At 43.9% G+C, this 16,079-nt stretch overlaps 1 protein-coding gene across 1 annotated transcript in view; it reads left to right on the plus strand.

The window, feature by feature from the left end:
• Window positions 1-16,079, plus strand: part of LOC109858457 — a 40,191-nt gene that overhangs the window by 1,432 nt on the left and 22,680 nt on the right. Inside the window, exons 3-5 of the mRNA XM_020435727.1 lie at window positions 1,010-2,015; window positions 2,238-3,433; window positions 5,115-5,393. Coding sequence (XP_020291316.1) covers window positions 1,010-2,015; window positions 2,238-3,433; window positions 5,115-5,393 — 2,481 coding nt within the window. The remainder of the gene's footprint in view (window positions 1-1,009; window positions 2,016-2,237; window positions 3,434-5,114; window positions 5,394-16,079) is intronic.

Consider the following 16,079-nt stretch of genomic DNA (forward strand, 5'->3'; position numbering starts at 1 on the left):
CATACACCGAAAAAATTATATTCTTGTAAGTAGAAGATTTTATACTTAAAAAATCTTCTTCAAGATTTTAGATGATATTCTTCTGAAATTAAGAATATATTCTTTATTTAATTAAGAATATATTCTATATATTAATATATATAGAATATATTAGTAATATACATAGTATACTATAATATATTAGTATATATATAGAATATATTAATATAAGAATATATTAATAAATTAAGAATATATTCTTAATTTATTAATATATTCTTATATTAATATATTCTATATATATACTAATATATTATAGTATACTATGTATATTACTAATATATTCTATATATATTAATATATAGAATATATTCTTAATTAAATAAAGAATATATTCTTAATTTCAGAAGAATATCATCTAAAATCTTGAAGAAGATTTTTTAAGTATAAAATCTTCTACTTACAAGAATATAATTTTTTCGGTGTATGAATCGAGAAACACATCCGAGAAACGTCCAATCGGCATCGAGATAAAAGTTGCAACAATCAACATCGAGAGAATCGATTGTGATTATTTACAAACGCTTTTTCTGACATAGTTTTCCGCACCTAATTCGCGTTTTTAATAAAATTAGTATAGAAAAAAAAAAATGAAGAGATTATATATGCGTTTTTTTAAATAACGCGCGAGTAAAATCCTTACATTTTTTTGTCATCAAAAATTATTTACAAACATTTGCCAAAGTATTTTATATTCAAAATTTGAAGTAATTAAAGTTTACTTTGTTAGATACGGAGAACGCAAAGTTTGCACAGGCGCGAACTTCCTCATTTGAATTTTTAGCACGCTTAAACTCGGAGCGCAGAATCTCAACTCGGCGGCGACTTAATTATTAGAAAATATGTATCGAATCGCTCCCGAAAAGTTGTTTGAAAAATAATCGATAAAATGTCTCCCAACAAACGCGGCGTAAAACTCATTGATTTTCAAGATCGCCCGCTTGTAAAGCAAGATGATTTTGTAATCTAGCCGAAGACCCGACACCAGCGACCGTACGGCTGGGAGAACGGGCCCGTGGAGTCGCTCCGGCTGGCCCAACCGCCCAGTCCACCCAGCAAGTTCGGCAGTCTGCCGTACGACGGCAAGGTTTCGTTCAATTGGATACCGCCCCGAACAAATCCGAGCGCGGTGGAGAAGCACCGGGAGGTGCGTCGTCGTTCGTCGGACGAGTGTCTGGAGAACGACGACGCTCGTCAGCGTGTGCGCGTAAGCAGCAGTTCGGATCGCGGAACTTCACATCCGAGGAAGCAGCCGCGACAGCAGAACGAGATCATGAAGTCGAGCAGCGTGGAGGATCGACTGCTGATGAACAGGACGGAGAAGGAGCTGCTGTTGCTGCAATCGTCGTCGTCGTCGTCGGCGGTTGCGGCGCGACGACGCAACGACTCGGATTCGAGCGAGGGCCGTTTCTCCAGAAACTCCGAGTCCGAGGCGAGCCGGCGCTCGTCCATGCCGCGTTCAAGCTCGGTTAGCGTCGAGCGTTTTTCGATGCGCGCCAATTGCGACTCGTCGGACTTCTCGCGCGCCAACAGCACGTCGAACGAGCGCTTTCACTCGGACTTCTCGATCGCGGTCGCGAGCGCGAGCGGATCCAACGACCACGTGTCCTCCGTGCCGACCTCCGACCCGTTCTCCATACGCAACCTCGACTTCGTCTCGTTCTCGTTGCCGCGCGCGGACTCGAGCGAGCGCTTCTCCGCGCCCACGTCCGACCGCTGCTCCGACGAGCGCTACTCCGACCTCTTCTCCACGCGCAATTCCGATTTCTCAACACGCAACTCGGCCGACTTCAGGACGCAGTCCGAGGAGGAGCGTTTCTCCGACGATTCTCTGGAGGAACTGTTGCCGCCACCGCCGCCCATCAGCAAGAGACACTCGATCGCGTGGGAGGTTTCTTTAGAGGACGATCCTCTGTACGCGCCCGGTAGCACAAAAGTCGTCGGAAGGAGACGACGAAAGAGCAGCGATGTCTCGAGTGAGTTACCCCCGTTACGAACGTCGTGTAATTCGAAAGAAGAAAATGTTTCGCTAGACATTTCTTCTGTTTTTTTCTTTTTCACAAAAAATTATTTTTTTCAATTATAAAAAAAACATTGTCATGTCGTCATGTTTTTCATCTATAGATTTAAACCTCAAATGTGCGGGGAACGGACAAAAAGGGTAAGTACTTTAATTGTTACGTGCGATCGTGTTCCAGGCGTGGGTTCGGCGTCGAAGCTCCGCGACTTCGACGACTGGCAAGACCAGCGACTGTCAACGACCGACGACGATCTGATCTCGCCCTACTCGGACTCTTCCACGAACGAGCTCGATCAGATACGCCCACAGGAGCTAACGAAGAACGGCACCTACGTTATACGACGCGGTCGCAAAAAGGAACGCAAGATTCTGCCGAAAACGCCGACGAAGACCAAGAGCTTGTCCTTCGAGAACGGCGAGGACGGCCGATTGTCGGACGTGAAACGTTACTCGAGCACATTCGACAACATCAAGAGTTTGCTGAAGGAGGGCAAGCTCGAAGGTTTGGACGAGCCGCCGGCGGAATTCACCGCGCCAGTACCGCCCCCGGATCTTATCAGGGTCGTGTCGATGCCGGCGATCGACACCCACGGCAGCCGTGGCCAGTTGGAGATCACCGTGGAGGAGGAAGAGACGTCGGACGTTTCCGACAAGGACAAGGAGCGCGACAACATCGAGCTACCTCAACTACCACCGTCGCCTGTGGACGACGATGATCAAACGGAATCTCGTCCGGACCGATCGAGAGACTGTAATGGCGTTCCGTCAGCCCCGACCCTGGCTGATCTGGACAACGTCAAGTCGGCGAACGTTGTATCATCCGAATCGTCGAAGAAGAAGCTCCCGCAAGCGGCGAGCGACGAGCGACTGGTCTCCAAGATCCCGGTGAACTTGCTGATCGAGGACCAGATCGTGAAGAAGGCGCTCAAGGAGAACCGCCGTCAGTTGGAGAAGGTGAGCGACGCGATCAAGGAGATCGAGAACGTGAAGAACAGCGAGTCGTATTGCGAGAGCAAGCGCTGGCGCAACGGCGACGTGAAGCAGAGCTCGAAGCGCAACAGCTTCGAGTACGAGGGAGTTCCGCCGACGGTTCACGACGGACGAAAACCCGCGATCGTCGACGCGGGCAGCCCGTTCGACAGCAGAACGAGCCGAAGCGGCCGACACCAATACAGTTCCGACTCCGAGACGTCGAAGGCCAGCTCGGACGCGGACTTCGCGGACCGTAGGAAACCGAACGGCGCGGCCGACGTCGTCTACTCGTCCGGCAGACGATTGCGTCAAAACGGGATCGAGAATCACAAGAACGATCAGAAGCAAATCGAGAACGTGATCGACGCCATTCTGGAGGACTCGAAGAATCCGGAGTTCCAGGTGGGTTTGGAATTTCTCATCGCGGTCTTTTTCTCTCTTCTCTTTGTTATTCCGCTCGCGCGCACGCACGCGCGCGCTTGAAAAGCCGAACGACGACGCGCGGAAAGACGCAACGCGGAAATAAAAACGCCGCCCCCCTCCCCCCCCAGCTCTTACGACGGGGGGGATGCACGTTTAAGGTGCATCTGCGTCGTGAAAAATGCAAAGGGAAGGGAAATATACGGGGGCGCGGTGAAAAGAAAAGGGCGCGCGCGGGAGCAGCTGTGTGTGGGGGGGCTGGGTGAAAAGGGGGAGCCACCCTTTACGTGAAGGTATAAATTGGTAGCGTTAGCCTCTCCTCTCGTAATATAGGATTCCATTAGAGATACCGCGAAATGGCCGCGTTTTTTTCATGACATGAAATGTGGAACGGGGGAAGTAAACCCCTCCTCCCCCCCTGGGGGGAGATTGCCCCCCGCACGCGAATCCATTTTTTTGCGACCCCCCGTAATTAACTTCGGCGTAAAAGATCTTTAATTATTTATCTTCCCCCCCCGCTGTATGTGCTGTACTTCGTGCGCGATGTGTGTGTTTATTTCGGCGAGATACAGGACACAGCTCTCTCTCTCTGTGGCGTGGGAATTTAATTCTTACGTGCGCGGTCCGAATTATTTCCAAGCAATTATGTGTTGCATTAACGCGCGCGGCAATTCAATCGCGAGAATGTTCGGAGCTACACACAGAGCTCGAAAGTTCGAAACAATTAAATTTGTAAGAGAGAGGTTTTGCTTCTAAAGAGAAAAAACAAGAGGGGAAAAAATTTTCATAAACGACGCGCTAATTAGAAATTTCTTTTCGGAGAATTTTAATTTTTAATTTTAAGAAAATTAATTTTTTTTTTTTGTTTTCCTCGTCGTTGTTTCGAACAACGGGACAAACGCTTAGGAGGTTTGCTCGCGCGGTAAATAACAAATTTAATTTTTATTTGTTCGCGCAGCTTTGTGTGTAATTTTGCCGCGAATGAAACTTTTTTTTGTCGAACAATCGAGGATTTATCGGAAATTTTTCCTCGCGATTGAACGAACACATCACCGATAAACTTTCTTTTTCTTTCCCTCCCCCTCCCGGTAATGAAATGCGACCGGGAATTTGTGTCAAAGAGCATTAGTTTCAATAAAAAAAAAAAGGTTCTAAAGAATAACAGACAATTGTCGCATTGTCTTCGATCTCTCCGATACGCGCTTGTGACGTTTGCGAAACGTTGCTTGCGCGATCTCCAACACTCGCGCGGTCGAAAATATCTAACAAACTCGTTGAATAGTCATCGAGGTGAATGGCCATTCATACGAATATCGTCACGAGGGTCCTTGATCGATTAACGAGTTCTGGGTCAAACTAGTTTCCATTTGAAATTTCCATCCGCGCGAGCTCTTTAGAAGCAACTCCCTTCGCGCGTTCGTTTGACGACCGCGCGTTTGCGCATCGAAAATGCGAAAGAGATACAGAATTTCGTTTGACTCTCGAGGTACCGATCGATTATCGTCGATATTTTTATTTTTTATTTTTTTTTTTCGAGAAGATTAAAATTAATTCTTCTTCCCCCTTTTACATCGGAACTTCGACGAATCCTCGCAAAAGTGCAAAAGTCGAAGGTCGCGCAATTTTTCGTTTTTGAACCGCGTCGTTCGTCTATTCTCGACAGGTGAGCGTCGACGTGATGGAATTCCCGCCTTTGCCGCCCTCGCCCGTCGAGGAGGCCGACGAGGAGAGCTGCTCGGACGTCGGGGTCCAGAACGCCGTGATCACGCCGCCCAAGTCGCGGAGTCACAACCGCACGGTGGAGTACAGGCCGAGAGTGCCGCCCCATCGCGTCCCGCCGGTCATCGACCCGAAGGAGCAGGCTTCCTTGAACACCAGGTCCATGGACGCTGGCTACGCCAGAGGCAGACGCACACCGACCGCCAATAATTCCAGGCGAGAGGTGAGTCGCGAGAGTGAGAGAGAGAAATAAATTCAGCACCGGTACACCGTATACCGGCGCGCTATAAACACGTGACGAGGCTGTAACGAGGGTGAAACACACATACGGGGGTGGATTGTAGCTCTTGCGAGAAGTAGATAGCGCGAACACGTCTCGCGCGCGTGCACGTGCGATTTTTGCTTATTTTAAAAAAGTGACAAACTGTTTAAAAGTGAGAAAAAAATTCATTTGCAAGGGGAGGTAGTTGCTTTGCGTTTTCGGGGGAAATAAATAAATAAAACTCTCCGAACGAGAGAGAGAGCGGCAACGCCTCTCCGCGCGCGTGGCGATAAATAAAAAGATAGACGAGCGCCACACATCGGAAGAGGAGGACCAGGTTTCGGAAGAAAGGGAAAATTCACCAGCGCCGTCTAATGCGGGAGGAGCATGAGAGAATAGCTTCCGTCGCGCTTGCGGAAGCTGGCAAGAGGGACAAAAGAGAGAGAGGGGCGCGCGGGGAGGGAGAGAAGGGGGCAAATGTGAAGCGAGAATGGGTGAAGAGTTGTCTTGTGCAATAAACAAGCTGGCTACGAGCCAGTTTCTCTCGGTATTGCCGTAATAAAATATAGTATGGACGCGCCCCCCCGTCTCTTGCGACGAGAGAAAGAGAATTTTCCGCGTTTTTCGTGCGAAAACGCAATTGCGTTCGGTCGCCCGTCGTAAACCTCGGACGAACGTCGATAATAACGATCTAGGGTAAAAGACCTAATTAGTGTCATCATAAGCTATTTTATTTAAAATATTAAATAAATCCTAAAAAAAAGTTATGCATCAAAACAATCTAACATAGAATTTTAAGTGCAATTAACATAATAAAAAATTCAGCACTCAACATTCTTGTCTCATTTCTTTCATTTTAGGGGGTGACAGTAAATAGCTCTCGCATTGTTCTTTTTTAATTATTAAATTTACAAATAAAAATAGAGATTTTGAGAGGCGATATTATTTTGTTTCTTATTAGGTCTACCGGAAAGTTCTGCCCGTTTTTTGGAATAAAACAAAATACAAATTTTTCTTACCGTCAATAAACTTTATTAAATAATATAATTGCCATTATTATATATTAATGATTTCTTGCCAGCGTGAGGGCAACAATTTTTATATCCCATTTTTGAAAAATTAAGAAAAATTTGTATTTTGTTTTATTCCAAAAACGGACAGAACTTTCCGATAGACCTAATATATCAGAGACATCGAATAATACCAGATAAGAAGAAAAACACATGTTTTTGATAAATAAATAGTAAAAACAATTCGCTAACGCCAGAGTTTATTGTTCAGGTGACGGTAATTGGGTCTTTTACCCTATTTCGAAAGACATCGCGTTGGAAAGGTTGCGCGACACGAGAGCGAAAATTAGATTCGATGACTTTCTCTCGTTCCGAGTCGTTACAAAACGATTTGCGCGCGAGAGACGATACATACGACGCGATGTATCGATCTTTTCTCGTTTTTCACTCCGCCGATCCAAACTCGAATAAACTTTGAGAGAGAGAATGCAATTTACAGGATTGTAATTAATCATAATTATGTTTACTATGTTGGCGGGAAGGTGGGGGGTGAGGGGGGGACAGAAGTTACGCAACTTGATTACTCCAAAGCGATGATTAATTTTCATCATTTTCAGCGCGATGTAATCAATGTGTAGTGTTTATTACTCGCTTACTTGTGTAATATGTAATTTTGCGCACACATATCGCGGCTCGTTTGCGTCATTATCGCGCAAATTGCATCGTGCCCGTACGTAATTACGCGTAACTCTTCGGCGAGAAGGCGAGCGCGACAACTTTTTGCTTTCGTCGCGGAATTTAATCCGTTTCGCTCGATCGCGGTACTTGACAAATATCGTAAAAAACAAAAAATAACGTACAATATATGTTTGTTCACCGAAACAATTGTATTCTTGTTTTGAGAATATCCCACTTGAAGATATCTTACTTTAAGTATATTTTATATTAAAATAGGCGCCAAGAAGAGTTTCTTATTTTAAGAGGAAAATAGTAATCTCTAAATAGTAATATTGATAAGAATATATACTGATTAGAATATAAAAATCCTCTATAGAAAAACATATATATATATCTCACTATCGAAAAAGACTATATTCTTAAATAAAGAATATATTCTTAAATAAAGAATATATTCTTAAATAAAGAATATATTCTTAATTTCAGAAGAATATCATCTAAGATCTTTAAGAAGATTTTTTAAGTATAAAATCTTCTACTTACGAGAATATAATTTTTTCGGTGTTGATATAAATAATGTACATATCTTTTAAGTTTGTTTTTTATTCGCGAAAATAATATCCGTTGGGAATTGAATTTAAAATATATCACAAAGAGCGAAACTTTGCAGCGACGATGTCGGAAGAAGATCACGTATATATTTGATACAAACATATTATACATTTAAAAAAAAAAAAAAAAAAGAAAAACGCTCGTAAGAGACTCGCTTCGCCGTCGAACCCGAGGCGCGGTCGATTCGATCGAAGCTTTGAAAATCACTCGAGCGTCACGCTCCTTCCTTGCTTCTACGCGACACCGGAAATGGACGGGAAAGGGGTCTTCTGGTGCGCGACGAGACGAGGCGCTAGATCAAAGACGGAATGACCGAGAGTACGCGCGAGAATCGCACAAGAGACGATCTTCCATTTCTCTCTCGAGCGAACGTGCGAACGGAACGTACGCGCGCAACGCTTCTGGAAAATAAGTGCCCTCTTCCGCGGCCCCCGCACTAATTTTCCCTCATTTTGTTCTCTCATTTACCGGGCATTATCGTCCGCCAACTCGCCTTTCGTCGGTCGGTTTCCGCGGCAATTTTCGCGGCGCACGACATCCTCCTCCTCGTCGACGTCGTCGACGACGTGTGCGCGCAAAAAGAGAATTCTCGCGCGCGCAAGATGTCTTCGTTCGCAACGCCGTAACCCTTTTACCCTCATCAGACTCGATGATCTTTTTTTCTTTTTTTTCCCGGCTCTTCCTCTTCCGTAGGATCAATTTGTTCTCACGTCAATTTCGAGAAGAATTGTCGCCGCGCGCGAAGAAAGAGAAGTTTAAAAGCGAGAGAGGGAGAGAATGGAAAGGTAATTTCAAAGCCGGTGAATTTAATAAGATTGCCCCGTTCAAGTTTTATAGAGCATCTTTCGCTCTGAAAATGACCCACGGCGGTGAAAGGACGCGGAGTGGGAAACCTACCGACTTCCAACCTGATTCCGGAGATTTATTACCCCCCCCCAAAAAAAGGAACCAACTCCCAGCGAAGCTGCGCGCAAAATTCTCGGGCGAGGAAACTCTTCCCGTCTGAGGAATACAAGGTAGGGAATTCTCGGTGGGGAATTTCTCCCGCGACGAAGGACGACGACAGGATCATCATCCCGCCACGTGCGCGGGGATTATTTCGCGTGCGTTATCGGGGGGGTTGCAACTCTCGTGAGGGGGAGAGTATCGTTGCGCGCGCGACACTGCATTTATCAGGATATCCGCGCGCTTCCGTAAGACAATGACACACCCTCTCCCCTTGTTTCGGACCCTCTACCCCCGTCTCTACTACGCGGGGGGAAAGAGGGGCTCTGCGCGTTGGAAAAAGGTACAACGCCGAGGGAAATGAAAACGGAGAGAGGGAGAAGCGTTCTTTCCGCCGTCGTGTGTCGCGTGTCGTCATTGTCTCGTCCGGGTAGGAAGGGACAGGCTACGAGCGAATAAAAGGGGGACGGAGGGACGGGGGAGAGAGGGCGAGAAAGGGACGACCGTGAATGGAGTGCCCGGACCGGGGATGCTCGCGCGCGCGCTCGAATCCCTACGATAAATAAAATGTCCGCGTCTATGCACATTGTGCATAATGAAAAGTAACGACGAGCGAGGGCGGCGGCTGTGTGCACACAGCGGGTGTACGGGAAGGGTGGCGGGGAAGGGCAAAGGGAGGAAGAGAATGGAGAGTGCATTGCTCGAGAGGGTGCGAGCGCGTGTGACGAGCATCCCGCGCGCGCGCGCGGCCGCCAATTCGTCGCGACTACATCGCGAATCGTCGTCCCTTGTCCCTCTTGTATTACTGTGTTCGCTCAATAATACCGAGTGTTCCGGAATTAATCCGCCGCGAGCGCGGCGAATTCTTCGTTAAAGAGTTTTCGACGACAATTCCCTCCACCCCCCTCAATTGAAGCGATTGATGAATCATCGATTTTTTGTTTCTTTCGAACGATCGCGGGACGGGATGGGATTTCAAAGCTGCATTTTTGATTTCACCGTGACTGAATTTTTGATTTCACTGTCCAAAAAAAAAAAGGGAATTTCGTTCTCGTCAAGTTTATTTCAAAAAACACAATTTTATTTATTTGTATTAATTTATGTTTGATTTATACTTGTACCATACCGAAAAAATTATATTCTCGTAAGTAGAAGATTTTATACTTAAAAAATCTTCTTAAAGATTTTAGATGATATTCTTAATTAAGAATATATTCTTTATTTAAGAATATAGTCTCTTTTGATAGTGAGATATATATATGTTTTTCTATAGAGGCTTTTTATATTCTAATCAGTATATATTCTTATCAATATTACTATTTATTTAGAGAATTTTCCTCTTAAAATAAGAAACTTTTCTTGGCGCCTATTTAAGCATAAAATACACTTAAAGTAAGTGGGATATCTCTCTCCTCAAAACAAGAATACAATTTTTTCGGTGTACGTGTATATATATATATATATATACATCGAAAAAATTATATTCTTGTAAGTAGATTTTATACTTAAAAAATCTTCTTAAAGATTTTAGATGATATTCTTTTGAAATTAAGAATATATTCTTTAATTAAGAATATATTCTTTATTTAAAAATATAGTTTTTTTCGATAGTGAGATATATATGTTTTTCTATATAGAGGCTTTTTATATTCTAATCAGTATATATTCTTATCATTGTTACTATTTAGAGGATTTTCCTCTTAAAATAAGAAACTTTTCTTGGCGCCTATTTAAGTATAAAATACACTTAAAGTAAGTGGGATATCTCTCTCCTCAAAACAAGAATACAATTTTTTCGGTGTACGTGTATATATATATATATATACACCGAAAAAATTATATTCTTGTAAGTAGAAGATTTTATACTTAAAAAATCTTCTTAAAGATCTTAGATGATATTCTTCTAAAATTAAAAAAATATATTCTTTATTTAAGAATATATTCTTAATTTAAGAATATAGTCTTTTTTGATAGTGAGATATATATGTTTTTCTATAGAGGCTTTTTATATTCTTATGAATATTACTATTTAGAAGATTTTGCTCTTAAAATAAGAAGCTCTTCTTGGCGCCTATTTTAGTATAAAATATACTTAAAGTAAGTGGGATATCTCCTCAAAACAAGAATACAATTGTTTCGGTGCAGATTCACGGTTGATGGGGTACTGTCTCTTCTCCGTTTGCTTCGTGTGGCGGTAAGACCGCGGCGTGTTCTCGATGTAAGCGCGTCTTCGGATCCTCGCATCCGAAATACAAATCAAAGGTGACTGTCGCGCCCGGAAACACCCGCGACACACACATGGCTTTATATACATACCGGTTTAAACCTTGTTACATATTCAGATATGTGCGTCAACCGCGCTAGAGCACACAGTCGATCTCTCTGTGGAGATAAACGTCCGCGACGACGTTTCTATGGTCTTCGCCGCGCGTTTCTCCCCCCGACATTAAATACGCGTTTCACGCGACGGATTGTATATTATTCCTTTGGCTCTCGCTTGTGTTTGAAAATTTCTTTGCTTCTCCGACCTTTTGGCCCCCCAACACCCGAGAGAGCCCCCGAAATAGAGAGAAAGAAAATACAACAACGCACGCGTGCGGCGTACATTTATATATGTTTTTTTTTTTTTATCGCGACGCGAGAAGTTTTAACGAAATCGAGAGAAAGAGAAAAAATCGAAATCTCACAATCTCTCCGAACGAAGTCCGCCGAGGGTAGACGTTACTCTGTTGCGCGCACACTTCTCTCCCCCCGACGCTTTCCGCGTCGAAATGGAAGCTCGACGTAAAACACGAAGGGGAAGAAAAGGGAGCGGAAGGGAAGGGTCGAACAACGATACGAAGTTCGGTTGCATTGTGGTCGCAAATATTGGCAATTTTTTTCTCAACGAGATCCGTCCTTGAAACCGACCGACGATCGAGCAGCAGCTCGAAATGAAAGCTCGTACCCCCCCGTACGGCGCACTCGAGAAGTTTGCGAGTCTGGTCCGATATCTCTGATACAGCTTCCGGTTGAAGGAGAGATGTCAATGCGGCGGGGCGAGCTCGAGAGGGCAAGAGGATAAAAAAAAAAAGAATTGGGAAAGGGCGCAATTCTTGCGATTTCGTCCAGAATTGTTACTTGGATCGTGCGGGGAGAAGAGGGGGGCGTGTATACACACACACACACATTTTGCCGAATTCGAGAGATTTTGCGAACGGAGGAACCGCGTCCCTCGCGAAATTCGAGTCGATCGAAAGAAAATCCCCGGGACGGGGATACCCTCTCCGGTTTCCCGGTGTGTTAATCTCGAGTAAACTTTGCATACTCGGGCGGAATTTTAATTCGCGTCTTAATCCGCGACGAGGGGGGAGGGGGGGATATTCAACTTGGGAAAACTAAATATCGAACTTGGAGTCTCATCAAAGTAAGGCTCGAAAGCCACCAAGTTTCCAAGCTCGTTTCCGAAAGATAAGCATAATCGATATGCGTTTGAGAGAAAGAGAGACAGAGAGACAGAGAGAGAGAGATTAAAAAATTGCAAAGAGACTGTTATTGCGCGTCCTTTCTGCACGTTTCAGCGATATTGCTTGAGCGAGACCGTTTCCGAAATCGGACGAATCGATTACGCGCGCAAATTCGAATCGAATTATTTCTGCGTTACAATCTTGCCCGCCGTGTGTTGGAAGAAAGCGGATATCTTATGCAGCTTGAAAGGGATCCCCCGACGATCGTTCCGAAAGGGAAGATGAAAAGAGAGCGAGTGAGGCGAAAGCTGACTCCTCTCTCTCCTCCCGTCGTCTTATTCCGCATCTCATATTATCCCCGCGATCGAGTGCGCCCCTTCAATCGCGTTATGAGAATCGAAAGGGCGTATTTCGAGAGACCGAAGACGACGAGGAGGAGAGAAGATCCCCTCGTGAGCCGATTGCTCTTCCGCGAGGCACACGGTGTCCTCCCTCCCCGTCTTCGGATTCTGCTGTTTATTTATTATGCCGTCAAGCTCGATTCTCTCTTCAAAATCTCTCGAATTTCAAGCACACGTCGCGAATAAAAAAAATCTATAATTGAACCACGTCGTCGACATTGTTGCCGTACCTCTCCGTGTCTTTTTTTTTTTGCTCACGTCGCAATTATTTTAACTTCCCTCCGCGCGCGCGCGCGCACGTGAAGAATCGCAATTTCTTCGCGGCGGATTTAAATGCCCACGTCGTAAAATTGAACATTTTTTTGGCCACGAGCTGTGTCCACTTGCGGAGGAGAATCCCCCCCCCCCCCAATACGNCCCATACGTTTAATTTTCCACATGGTTGTTTCGCGCGCGACGAGGGACGAAACGGAACCTTATCTATCGGTCCTTTGTCACGGCACAACACGTGCTTCGTCGACTATACGTGACTATATACGTTTCCTCGCAGTCGTCGGCATCAGCGAAATTTCAACTTGAAGCTCGCCGAAGTTGCAACGAGTGTGCGCCGGTGTGCACCTCGAGTGGATAGAGACAAGAAAGTTTCGTCCGCGCGGCGTACAAAGTACAAAGAAGAAGCGACAAGTTGCAGCGTATAAAAGGTCTTCAGCGGAGAGAAAAGAGAAAGTGAGAGAGAGAGAGAGAGAGAGAGGATGAGAGATCGCATAGGAAGGAGGAAAATATTGGCGCGCTCGACTTATTTGTATTCTTGTATTCAGATTTGTTTCGTCTGGCGATGTAACGAGACGCAATTACCCTTCGAATAATAAAAACGAAAACGGAGGAAAAAGAGGAAGGAGAGGAGAGAAGGGAGGGGTGGTTCATAGACCATTTAATTGGCGAAAGAACGAGACGCCCGGCGAGCAAATGATCCGAATTCATTTAGTTATTGCGCGGCCCGCGCGCAATACAACCGAGACGCCGCTCGATAGAGAAGTCGTCGACTTCGACGAGTTAGTGAGAGGGAGAGAGAGAAAGCTGTCGCGCGTGAATAAAAATGAGAAAAGCTTAGTAGGTTTCTTTCGGACGTGATTTTATGATAATGGAATGAATAAGTTCGCGCTGTCGAACGCCCGGGGATTTCGTTTTAATTGGACGCCCCCGCGAGAAGTAGAAAAATTTACACCCGAATTCGGCAGGGTTTTCACCCTGTCGGTGAAAAACTTTCTCGGTCTCGATGAAAGTGTAATTTTCTTATCTTCTAAATCCCAACCTCAGGACGCCTGCTGTCAAAAAGCTTTGGGAAAGAAAAGATTCAGTTTACGCGCGTTTACGCGAGGGGGATTAGAAAAAAAAAAGAAAGTTAAATTAAAGTCGAAGTGTCGATGTTTCAACACGGCGGGACGAACAAACAGATTCGGAGGAAACTTACACGTGGACGACGCAATTTATATCGCGCGTCGCGATGTCCTCGTGCCGTAAAAAAAAAAAAAAAACTCGCGGGACGCTTCCTAACGATACTATATCACTCGGAGCGCGGGACAAAGGAGGACGTTTGCCGAGAAGATGGACGAGGAAAAGCGTATAAGAGAGACAGAAGGGGGGGCGGGGGAAAAAGAGTTTGGGTTGTGAACTGCGTGAAGTTTTCATTAGGGATATTGGACCGCGCGTTTTTCTCCGAGACAGTTCCTTTCCACGAACCTTCGTCGTCGTCGACGAATAAAGTCGGCTTGCTCTCAGCCGCGGTAATTTTAATCTATAACAACACAACAGGGGCAAAAAGCCCGGAGATCTCTCCCCGGGATAATCGGATAAAAGAGGCTAATCCCTCCCGCCAGCTGATGCGGGCTTCTTATACTTGCTTTCTTTCTCTTATACCGTTCGAACTATTGTAGTTTTGCGATTGACGATCGCCGGATTATTTTATTGTCGCGCGATTTTTTCAAGTATATTTTAATAATCTGGTTTAGCTCGTTTTAATCGTTTTTTTCTTTTTTTTTTTTTTTCACATCTTTGTCTTTGGAGATTTAGGGTAAAAGACCCAATTACTGTCACCTGTCCAATTACCGTCACCCTAACCTATTTTATTTAAAATATTAAATAAATCCTAAAAAGTTATGCACGAAAACAATCTAACGTAGAATTTTAAGTGCAATTGATGTAACAAAAAATCTCCAGCATTCAACATTCGCGTCTCATTTCTTTCATTTTAGGGATGGCCAGTAAATAGCTCTCGCATCGTTCTTTTTTAATTTATTAAATTTATAAATAAAAATAGAGATTTTGAGAAGCGGTATTTATTTTGTTTCTTATATCAGAGACATCGACTAATACCACACCGAAAAAATTATATTCTTGTAAGTAGAAGATTTTATACTTAAAAAATCTTCTCAAAGATTTTAGATGATATTCTTCTGAAATTAAGAATATATTCTTTATTTAAGAATATAGTCTTTTTCAATAGTGAGATATATATATGTTTTTCTATAGAGGCATTTTATATTCTAATCAGTATATATTCTTATTAATATTACTATTTAGAGGATTTTTCTCTTAAAATAAGAAACTCTTCTTGGGGCGCCTATTTTAGTATAAAATATACTTAAAGTAAGTGCGATATCCTCAAAACAAGATTACAATTTTTTCGGTGTACGTGTATTATATATATACACCGAAAAAATTATATTCTTGTAAGTAGAAGATTTTATACTTAAAAAATCTTCTTAAAGATCTTAGATGATATTCTTCTGAAATTAAGAATATATTCTTTATTTAAAAATATATTCTTAATTTAAGAATATAGTCTTTTTCGATAGTGAGATATATATGTTTTTCTATAGAGGCTTTTTATATTCTTATCAATATTACTATTTAGAGAATTTTTCTCTTAAAATAAGAAACTCTTCTTGGCGTCTATTTTTAGTATAAAATATACTTAAAGTAAGTGGGATATCCTCAAAACAAGAATACAATTTTTTCGGTGCAGATAAGAAGAAAAACACATGTTTTTGATAAAAAAGTAGTAAAGTAAAAACAATTTGCTAACGCCAGAGTTGATTATTCAGGTGACGGTAATTGGGTCTTTTACCCTACCGGTCGCTTTTTCGCTTTGTTGCTTGAATTTTCCGGAAAAACTCGATTTCTCGACGGGAGCCAAAATCGGCGTCATCGCGACGATACACAAGTGTCACCGTTATTCTTCGGAGAGAAGAAAAAAAAAACTCTGTTTCGCAACGAGAGTTCTTTAGCGTCAGACAGACGCGTCGAAAATGCGGCTCGTTTCGACTGTTAATTATTGCCACGGGCGGTTTCGCAATAAAAGTTGCGGCGAAGACGAAGCGGCGAAACTTTCCCGCCCGCTGAATTTTCCCAGCGCGTCGCGCGGGCACGGCGCTCGAATAGCGGCGATAACAATGATTTACGGCGCAATAATTATCTGTCTCGCCGCGGCTCGTGGCGAGCCCGGGGATCCTTACCGTTCCTGACGAAGGGCCGACGCTCGCGGTCGTTCGTTTT

Source organism: Pseudomyrmex gracilis, unplaced genomic scaffold (genome assembly GCF_002006095.1).
Source record: "Pseudomyrmex gracilis isolate BER0280 unplaced genomic scaffold, ASM200609v1 scaffold_205, whole genome shotgun sequence".
Taxonomy (NCBI): domain Eukaryota; kingdom Metazoa; phylum Arthropoda; class Insecta; order Hymenoptera; family Formicidae; genus Pseudomyrmex; species Pseudomyrmex gracilis.